The sequence below is a fragment of the Kryptolebias marmoratus genome, linkage group LG18, assembly GCF_001649575.2.
Source record: "Kryptolebias marmoratus isolate JLee-2015 linkage group LG18, ASM164957v2, whole genome shotgun sequence".
Taxonomy (NCBI): Eukaryota; Metazoa; Chordata; class Actinopteri; order Cyprinodontiformes; family Rivulidae; genus Kryptolebias; species Kryptolebias marmoratus.
Genome location: NC_051447.1, coordinates 13,381,425 through 13,391,743, shown reverse-complemented (window position 1 = coordinate 13,391,743; position 10,319 = coordinate 13,381,425). Strand labels below are relative to the sequence as shown.

Below are 10,319 nucleotides of genomic sequence, written 5' to 3'. Positions count from 1 at the left end.
CTGAATTTGTAAATCACAGGGAACTCTATCGTAATATTTACACCAAATAAGAAGGAAACCTCCTTTCTGGGTGGGGTTTGCATGTTCTCCCTGTGCTCATGTAGGTTTACTCCGGGTTCCTCCCACAGACCAAAAACATGAATGTTAGGTTTATTGGTAACTCTAAATTTGTCTCTTAGGTGTGAGTGAGAGTGTAGATGGTTGTTTGTCTCCTTTGTCTCTATGTGTCCCTGTGATGGACCTGCGACCTGTCCAGAGACGGGCACCAGCTCCCCACGACCTGGAAAGGAGAAGCGAGAAGAAAATAGATGAATAGATGAAGAAAGAAATCACATTTTGTCTTTAAGGTTTATAACAAAATTAAGAAAATAGAATCAACAATAAACACAGTGACACAACAAATATAAGACTAGGGAATATCTCTGAGGAATGACTATTAAGTCATTTGAATGAGGATTTATCAAGATAAAACAGCGACAAGTAACACTTATAATCATAAAGAATATTATTACCTGAAACAATTCTTTGAACAGAGTGTTTGGATTTTAGGTTTAATGTTTTTGGTTTGTTATCTACAAAAGAATTTGGGATATTTTAAACAATTTTGGTAAATAGTTCAGTTTGGAATTTGGTCAGAATTCAGTCAGGTTAGTTTTAATGAAACATCAGCTTGGATATAGATGTTATTTATCAGTTAAAATGAAACAGCCAGACCCCAAATCACTTCTTTTATCTTTATAGGTGTCTCATCAGGTCAGAAGCTGTAGAGGGCCAGTCGTCACTTCGTTTTGGAGACTTCTCAGGGCTCGACAGAACCACGACAAGGAGGCTGGTTAAGGCCCAGAGCCTGCTGAGGGTCAGAGGTCAGCATTCTGGCCAAGGCCCAAGGAGGGGGCAGCTGATGGAGTCTGGCGGGAGGCGAGGTGCAAACTAGAGCAATTCTTTCTTAACAGGATGAAGTTATTTTTCAGTATAAGTTTCCCTTTTCAGTTTTGTCTTTCTGTAGCTTTTGTCTGCTGAAGTTAAAAGGACACTGAGCAAAAATGTTTTTCTCAGGGTACAAATACGACAAAATGATAGGAAGAAGGTCTTCACACGACCCAAAGATTCTTTCAATCATAACTGAGCACATTTCTGTAAGACAAAAGAACAAATGACTAAAAACACTTGAATCATTTCTTGTATTTCAACAGGTTTTATAATCATAGAAACATCTCATTTTAACAGTGAATCATGTTTTTCTTCACAAGCCTTAGGAAAGCAGAACAATCTGTGAATAACTGATTGGACGTCCACATGTGTCCCAAAACAATCAAGACTCACTCGGGTCAGACTGAACTTTTCAGAGAACAGTTACTGAAAGATGACAGTGGGTCAGAGGTCATGAAAAAGGGGCGCTTCTTCGTGCTACAAGTGGAAGATTCACACATTTATTGTCCTTTTTTTAACTCAAGCCAGTTTTATTTTCTACAGGGATCAACTCCAAATCTGAAAAGGCAAACCTCACCCTTTGTTTCAGCGTGACAACACCTCAGTGCCTCCCGGCCTCTTTTAGTGTCTCTGACACACAGAATAGCTCGCCACTCGTCTGACCCCGCGACCTCATCAGGAAATCCCCCCCACACTCCTCCATTCTCTGAACTGAACCCAACCACAGTGACCCAGACAGCCGGCCCACAGTGAGTGCTCCTATATGACTGTACGGGATTGTTCTGGATGATTAGTCATGCTGTAATGACCTGACAGTGACCGCTATATGAAGGGATGAATAGGACATATAGAGCAGGACGGACTGGAAAATATAATAAAAACTGGATGAAATGAGCTGAAGCATTGTATGTTCAGATAGCACCTTTCAGACAGAGAGGGCTCTTCATGACAACAATAGACAGCATCATACCGGGAATTATCAAAGTCTTTGTTTTTTTTTCTTAGAGGTTCAAATAAAGAAAAAAAGATGCAGACTGCCTGAACTCATCCAGCTGCTGAACATTTCTTTGACCTGACAGTAGAACATAAAATCTTTTTTTTAAATTGAGCAGAATTTCCTGCAAGAGTAGCTGCAACGGCACCAGAGCAAGCAGTTAAATTAAATGAAAATATAATTTTAATAAAATATGAGTAAGGTGCTTTTCCTGGCAAAAATAAAGTGTTTGGTTGGATGAAGATCAAACTCCACCCGATGTAATACTTGTGTTAAAATTTGCAATTATTTCTTTTATATATGACTTGCAAAACTATTTAAACCCTGTGCTTGTGTGTGAACACCATACTGTCATTATTTTTCCTTCAATTTGAAATTTATTTCACCTCAGAATGGCTTTGATAACCAGAAAAATTGCCTTTTTTTTTGGCGAAAATTCATTTTGCTGAAATTTAATGGAGAAGTTTCAACTGAGTTGTTAAAAGCTACGATCTAAAGGTAGCAAAACACTAGCTGAACGCAGTAAATGTTAGCTTAAACTACCAAAGACTAGCTGGAAGCTAAAGTAGCAAAAGGCTGCCTTGAAGGTAAAACCAGCAAAAAGCTAAATGCAGCACAAGGCTAGCATGAACTTAAAAGTAGTAAAAGGCTAGCTAAAAGTAGAAAAAATGTAGCTAAAAGCTATAAGCAGCAAAGCTAACTAGGAGCTAAAATTAGCAAAAGGATGGCTAAAATCTAAAGTTAGCAAGAAAAGCTGAAAACACCAATAAATTAGCTAAAAGTAGCTAAAGAAGACAAAAATAAGACAAATATGTAGAAGCTGATTTAAAAGAAAACAATGTTTTTAAAGAAACTGAAAAGATCTGAGAACATTGTGCTGACTCAGTTTCGTTATGATTCACACTGAAGCCAACAGCAGAACTCTCTACAGGCAGATTTTATTGTTTCATACAATATGTGAAGCTCATATCTACAAAATGACGGGTAAAAAAATTACAAATTCCCTGTTACAATTCATCCTTTTCAATTGACGTCTGCGTTTCAGGAGGATAACTCCAGAGTCGGAAAAACACTGTGGTCCTCAAATCATCCTCTGCAAAAAGGGGGATGCAAGACATCTGTGGCAGCATCATCTGGAGGCCTTTCCGTTTTCATGAACATCCATCCTGTAAACGGCAAAAATCCCAAGTTTTAGTGGGTTGAAAACGATACGAAACGACGACTGAATGAAAACTGAAAGATCTGTTTACCCGTTCTCCTCTTTGAGGTGCTGATACAACTCGAACTTGCTGTTCACGGAGCTCGCTCGACCAAAAAACTCTTGGTGCTTCCTGGAGTTGGCTGTGGTGATCCGATTGGTCCACATGGAAAGGAGCGTGACGGGACCTGCCGAGGGGGACAGACGGAGTCAAAGCTTTTATCCTTTCGACCCTGAAACATTGAAGGTTTATAAGGAAATCTTGTGCTCGTCTCGGCAACATAATGAAGCTGTTTGAAAGTTTGTAACTGATATGTAAACGTTTCATTTTTATTTTGAAAAACGGTGATGTGTCGGAACCTTTTGCTTTCTCTGTTGGCTGAACCTCCTCTGTCATCAGACGAGGCTTCTTGTTGAGCGGCTCCGGAGAGTCCGGGGAATCCTTGATCACTTCCGACTCCGGATCTTCCTTCTCCAACAAACCCTTCAGCCTTCAGTGGAGCCAGGTATGAGAAAACAGGAAGGAGCTTCTTTTAAGTCAAGAAAACTGAAGCTCTGATGTAAGAAAGAGCTGTAGAAGAAAGCGGGAAACCTACAAACTACTCAAACACACCTGACTGACCTCTCTGAGTCCTGCCAGCTTTTATCTTCCGTCTCTTTGCTGCCGTTTTTCTCCGACCTGTCCTCCCTCTCCTCTCTCTTCCTCCCCCTCTTCTTCCTGTCCTCCTCCTCTGGGGGTTTGCTGCGGCAGGCGGTGATGCACTCGAGAACTCGCTGGTGTCTATCGGTGGCGCCGGCGTGCGTCTTCACCAACGTTTCCAGCTCGTTCCACATTATACGGTACTGTTCGTCCCTGGAGAGCACACCAATGCAAACATTACTAACCGTACTACCACGATACCAAAAGCTTTACTGTCTGGGTCCATACCTTTTGGGGCCTTTCCCTCTGGATCCCACTGTGGAAATGGGGAGCGGGTCGTTCTTCCTCTCCATGTCGACCAGGTTGTAGATTGTTTTCTGGCAGGTTAGAACATCCTCCTCGGTGAGGGTCTCTTTCACTATCAGGTTGGCCAGAGGAACCACCTGTTGGTGGAGAACAAGAACACGGGTACAGAAATGTCCCAAAAAGCCGTTGTCCTACGGCAACAGTCTTTGGCTAATGTGGAAAACTAGAGAAATCACATTTTCTGTGAAAATGCTGGGTGCTGAATGTCTTGGCTGAAATTTGCTGAAGAAGCTACAACAAGCAGGACAGAGGCGAAAAGGAGCAGAATGGTAGCTGAAAGCTAAAAGTAGCATCGGAAGACAAGAAGGGCAAGAATGCTGAAGCAGGTTTCAAAGCAAATGTTTTTGAAGGAATAGAATGGGAGCGATCAGAATGTATTTCTATGGATGGGGAATTTTATTTTAAATTAAGTTAAATATTTTTAAAAGTATAAAAGTTACAAAAACCAAAAGTCAGAGCAGCCATCTCCTGAATGAGCTGAATGTTTTGACATATGAACGGCTAAAATAGCACCAACTTTGCAGGAGCAGTTGGACTGCAGGTAAAAGAAGAGAGAGTCTGTAGGTGGTGCTCACTGCCTGCATGTTGAAGATGGTGGTCTGAGAGATGATCATGGGCCAGTATCTGGTGTGACGTTCCAGCTGAGCTTTGGCCCTCTCGACGGGCAGCTTCCCAGAGGGATTATGGGAAGACTCTGAAACCGGAGTCAGACGGTTCTCCCTCATAAATTCACCAAAATCCTGAAAGAAATAATAAAAAAAAAAAACCATCAGTCAACAGTGAGATTATGGCTTGTTTCAACCGAGCTGCTGAACACACAGTGATTCTGTAGTCCGTCACTCGGCCTCCGCAGCCCTCGCTGATGGAGGGTGGGTCCTCCAAGGTGGAGCGGTTGCTGTTGAGCACGTGCAGAAAGATCTCGCCTCCGTGGCTGCTGAGCATGTGGCTGATGACCTTTGACCCGGACTTCCTTGGCTGCTCCAGAAGCACTGAACGACCTGTGGTTTAAAAAAAAAGGGAACAAAAAAAATACATAACTGTTAAATTATAATCAGAATACAAACAATAAAGTAAATAACTACATAAATAATGTTCAGCACCCACAAGACCCCTGCTACAACAAACAAGCAGTCGACAGATTAATTAAATAAACAAATATAGATGTAAACAAAGATTTATTCGGCTCACCGTTAAGAAGGAAGTTTGTCAAACACGATGAGGGACGACTGTTTACATCTGTGGGGGAGATGCGATAAGCTCCTGTGCAGTAATGCAGCTCTGCAGCATGGGGAAAAACATTTATTAGAGAAGGTGTTTTTAATTATTGCAAACTGGGACAACACTGGCTGTTTTATTGTTGTGTGGAACTGGGCTTTTTTCTTGACGAGAAACATTAAATCAGATTTTAAAACACGAACGTTTCAAAACGTACAAAAAAAACCCATTTAAATGGAAGAACGGACCATTCATCGAAGCACTAAATTACCTCCTAATTTATGACAAACATATGGAACAAGTGTATGTTTAGTGCCGTAAAGGCAAAAGTTGTAAACATGAAATGAAAAGTGTAAGAACTTCAGTCGAGCGCGCTCACCGATGCTGTTGGTTCGCGGCGTGCACCATTTCAGTGTGATGGTCTCTTTGAGTCCGTTTTCTCGTGTGCTGGTTCCTGCCATGTGTAAGTCACCTGCGGGACGCAAACAGGACTTTAAAACACATTTTAAAAAGGTTTTGCTCCTTGTTGAATCTAAATAAAACAATAATGAAGAAACTTATTTAAAGATCTTTTAAATTCTTTAGTTAACTGTAAATTTTACCACAGATTCCAGCTTATTGTAGGAAGCCCAGATCAGGACTGATGGACACATTTATCATGAGCACTCACCACTTTTGAAGAACTCCAGGTGGGCGTCTTTGTGATGCAGGAGCTCAACGTCGTAGTTAGCGGACGTGTTGGCGTGCTGCTCCTCCTGTCCGACCGCACCGAGAATCACAGATACAGGTTAGCGTGAAGCCAGCGCCAAAAAAAACGTGCAAACAGACACGCAGGAGCAAACGACAACAACAACACTGCTGATTTCATGTTCCGAATGGAAAATGGTGAAGGAAAATGTCGATTGTTTCCAGTTTGTGACGGAATCTTAAAAAAACCTGCTTCATCTACACTTAGGGAGGAATCATAAAGCCTTAAAATCTAAAGGCTGAATCGATTTTAGACATTTAAGGGATGGTTCAGAAACTTCTCAAGACAGCACAATGGACCACAATGATGAACTTAAATGGAAAGTTTAGGGGGGGGAAAACATAAAGGGGAGGAACAAAGACTGGAGGAAATTTGCAAAACTGAAAGTATACACACCTAAGAGACACTGACAGCAATTAGCAACTCAGATGAGGCAACGCTGGTCACAAACAGTTAAATGCAACAGCTGTTGTTTTTTAATTTGCCACTTTTGCATTTGTTTTAAAACAACCGTCAATTCTTGCTGCTTACATTTTTTTTTTTTTAATTCACCATAAGAAGCCTGTATTTTCAGACCAACGTTGCCCGTTCTCTACTTCGAGCCTCAGCGGGAAATCTGTCAAACAAGCGTCACATCGAAATCTTTTGACGACAGTGTTTCCACCAGCCGAGCTACATGCCGAAAACTCTCTGCCGTTCCCCCTGTTTGATGTGTGTGTGGATCAGAGTACTAACCTGTTCGCAAACATTTAATGTGGGCTAGCAAAACAGAAAATACAGCATGAAACCAGCAGCACGTTCACAGTCATGTCAACATGCAGATGAGATCAACAACAAAAAAATGAGGCTTTGTGTTTTATTACAAGGAAGCAAACAGCTGATGATTAAGCAAGCACAAGAAAATAAAATACTTTAAAAAAGGTAGCAAATGCTAGCAGTCTAATAAAAAGAAAATGTGCACTGTGAGCTACACATTTTTACTAGTAGCGGGAAAAAAATCATGCCCAAAGTTTATGCAGGTTAAACATAAAAAAAGCCCAGAGAAGTTGGTTTATACCTTCATGGGGATGTTTGTTATGGTGGTGGAGGCCAAATCGAAGTGCTGCTGGACCAAAATGTTGAGTTTGGAGGCCAGGTGCCTCCCAGCACGCACGCTGTGAACTTCACTGGTGAGCAGAGGGGAGATCTGAGAGAAACAGAGAGAATAAACAGCTGTGACATGATGCTGTTAGATGAATGTCCGCGTTTTGTCCCGTTTGGTCCCTGCAGCTTCTCACCCACCTCTTTCTTGAGCCTGTCGGACACCAGCGTGTCCTCACCCTGTGGGAAGATGTGAACTAGAACCAGCTCACACTGCTGGATGGCCATCAACCTAAAAACGCAGGACAGTTACAGCTACGAGACTTCTCGGCTCAGTTTTTAAATCACGTGTTGTGCGATGCCAAATGCTGACCTGTCAGAGCATGCAGCCAGCTTGTTCTGATCTAAAATGGTTTCCTGGATGCAGTCCTCCAACATGCGCACATGAGTGTCACTGCCAGGGAAGGACACAAAAACAAAGCTCAAATAAATAATGGGTGCCATGAACAAACTGTAAAACACCAAGCTGCTGGGGACATCCATCCAGGACAAATACACAAGATACAGACAACCAACAAAAAACAGTATGATTAGTTTTAGCCTCCATCTTTGTATCTTTTATTACAGTTTGGCCATGTTTTTGTCTTACATTTCTGTCTTTGCTTTGACTTTGTGATCAGTTTGCTTAACATGTTGCATACTGTTAACTCTGAGTCTCTTGTGGCTGCTTCATTTTGCTTGTCTTTATGTTTTTTTTATGTCTTCAGTGCTTGTTTTGCATCTGTCATGTCTTATTGTGTTTCATGAATTTTTAAGGCCATCTTGCCATCAGTCTTAAATTGGGTATTTTTACATTTCTTTGGTGTTGTTTGCATTTAACTTTGGACATCAGATTGTAGATTATAGTTATTTTACATCTCCTGATGACCAGTCTGTGTCTTACTGAGGTCATCCTGTGTCACATTTGAAAAAACATGTCTTACAGGCATGATGAGACAGTTAGAATATTTCCATAAATGTAACTGTCTTTTAACTGTTTTTTGCTTTTCAACTGTACTGATAAATCTCTACCCTAATTTTCAAGCTGGTTTCTGTGTTTTGCTTCTTTGGACTGTAAAATGTTGGTGACATTTGATATACTAAGTTAATTATTTCTTATGGCTCCTGTTTATATTCTGTCGTTTACCTTTTTGCGTTTGTTAGACAGATGATTCGACCTCTATTGGCAACTCTCTCAGCTGTGTCCATTAAAGCGGTGCGCTTCTCGTGCTGCAACTCTGTGATCTTGCATAACGACTCCACAGCAGCGACTAGCCCGTGCAAGATACTGCAGCACTCTGGGTCCTCACGTGGGTTTGGTGGTCCAACAGCTGCCAGAGCTGCCATGAGCTGTAAACAGAGGGGAAATCTACCTAATTAGACTGAAGCTGAAAGAAAACTCCACAGCTCCTCTCCAAAATATCCCATTCAGCTGACTTAGACAGTGCCAACCTCATGGGTGCTCTGATCTTCTCGCCTCCAGGTATTCAAGATGTGGAACTCTGAATCACTGACAATGTAATTCACCTGTAAATGAAAGAAAATGTCAGAGGTCTTCTCCATTACATCTTATACATTAATCTACAAATGTACTTAAACTGCAATGATGCCACTTGAAATTAAATATAAGAACAAATGTAAAAAAAAAGAAACAAACCAGTTTGTCTTTTGGGTAAATATCGTAGAGGATTCTGCAATACTCCATAGAACACTCCACAGCACAGGTCCACAGGGACTTGGACACCGGGGCCAGAGGAATCACCCCTTGAGCTCGGCTCTTCGTCAACACGTCACACTCGACCTGCTGACGACTGGACTCCGCCATGTAGGGACAGTGGTCCACTACAAAGACGGTCTTGTGTGCCACTGAGAACATCTTCATTTTGCAAAAATCTGAAGTGTGTGCTGACCTGCAAAGCACAAAATAATTTAAAAAAAACCTCTGTAATGTTCAATTAAGTACAATCGTGAATGCAACACAGCAAAATACTGCAAATAGATGCAACTTGTTGTAGACATATGTAAAACTAAGATTTTAGAGCTTTTTTGACCACAAAATCTAAACATTATCTGCAATGATTTTCATTTTTATTTACATAAAACGCGAGACAGTTGTCGCATGCTGTTAAATCTATATTAGCACAGCAATGACTGATTTTCTTAGACTGCTCATTTGACATATGCTAGTTGATTTAACTGCACCGATATTACCTGTTGGGTCAGTTAACTCACCTAAACAAAGTAATTGAAAAGCAGAGGCTGTTGCTCTTTGAAACGAGTTTAAATAGTGGAACTTTCTATCAGGGTTACAAAAAGCTTCACATGTTTATTACTACAGTCTATGATTGTCATACATCCCGAGTCATCAGTGAGCTAATGTAGCACGACTCGCTAAAATGACAACTGCGTTAGCTTGTGTAAGCTAACACAACAGCGGTACATTTCATTCGCTTTTTAACATGTACAATCAGCCATACATAGAATTATTCATTATAGTATCCGTTGAAAACCAAGCAGAGCGTCTTTTAAATATTCCACAATCATAGAGTGTTTTTACACTTGGCGAGCAAGGCAGTAACAATACAAGTCGATGGAAGCTAGCTGGTTTGTTATTAGCGGAAATGGCTACAGTAAAGTTCCGTCGTCTTTTTGGTTCCCCCTTGAAGTAGACACCTATTTTGAAAACGTTCCTAGCTCCATCTGTTTTGCAGTACGCGTGGTTTAAAACTCACAATATAACAAGTCAAACTGTTACACGACAACAAGTTAAAATTGTAAAATGTTATATACGTTGTGCTACATACATAATCTGTCTCTAATAGAGACCGAGTCATATCATAATTAACGGGTTAAAAAAAAATTTAAATCGCGCGCAGTAAAATCGTCTCTAATTTTTAGTTTTCGCTTTTATTTTTGCTAGGTATGCTTGAAATAATGGCAAACCTTTTGAAACAAAGGCCTCCAATCTACAAAAAAGGCAATTTTACATTTTATAATTGCTTTTACGCCGAGTTGTTTGAAGAATAAGCGAATTAAAATCATATCCGATGGATGGAGGCGGGCGTGTCTTAAGAAGTTTAACTTCAGCTCAATTTTGTTCTGGTCGTCC

The 10,319-nt window shown here is 40.9% G+C and overlaps 1 protein-coding gene across 4 annotated transcripts; it reads right to left on the bottom strand.

The window, feature by feature from the left end:
• Window positions 1–2,843: 2,843 nt before the first annotated feature.
• ints13 (integrator complex subunit 13) lies at window positions 2,844–10,312 on the bottom strand. Of its 4 annotated transcripts, none has more exons than XM_037981331.1 (17): window positions 10,198–10,312; window positions 8,868–9,120; window positions 8,663–8,737; window positions 8,358–8,560; window positions 7,545–7,625; window positions 7,373–7,463; window positions 7,149–7,277; window positions 6,014–6,098; window positions 5,723–5,815; window positions 5,317–5,406; window positions 4,948–5,126; window positions 4,704–4,868; window positions 4,051–4,205; window positions 3,736–3,975; window positions 3,483–3,613; window positions 3,175–3,310; window positions 2,844–3,090 (listed from the first exon to the last, which is right to left on the bottom strand). In XM_037981331.1, coding segments are annotated over exons 1-17 (2,145 nt in total). In that variant the 5' UTR covers window positions 10,200–10,312; the 3' UTR covers window positions 2,844–3,053. The 4 variants fall into 4 exon arrangements, with proteins under 4 accessions (XP_037837259.1, XP_017270225.1, XP_017270226.1 ...); XM_017414736.3 differs by lacking the exon at window positions 10,198–10,312 and adding an exon at window positions 9,688–9,858; XM_017414737.3 differs by lacking the exon at window positions 10,198–10,312 and adding an exon at window positions 9,688–9,857 and having other exon boundaries at window positions 3,745–3,975.
• Between the last annotated feature and the right edge of the window lie 7 nt (window positions 10,313–10,319).

Bases quoted from the DNA above. Each gene is read 5' to 3' on its own strand.
- ints13 (XM_017414736.3), bottom strand. The intron at 7,278-7,372 runs GTGGGTGAGAAG...TGTTTCTCTCAG, and splicing joins CCGACAGGCTCAAGAAAGAG to ATCTCCCCTCTGCTCACCAG. The intron at 5,127-5,316 runs GTGAGCCGAATA...TTTAAACCACAG, and splicing joins GACAAACTTCCTTCTTAACG to GTCGTTCAGTGCTTCTGGAG.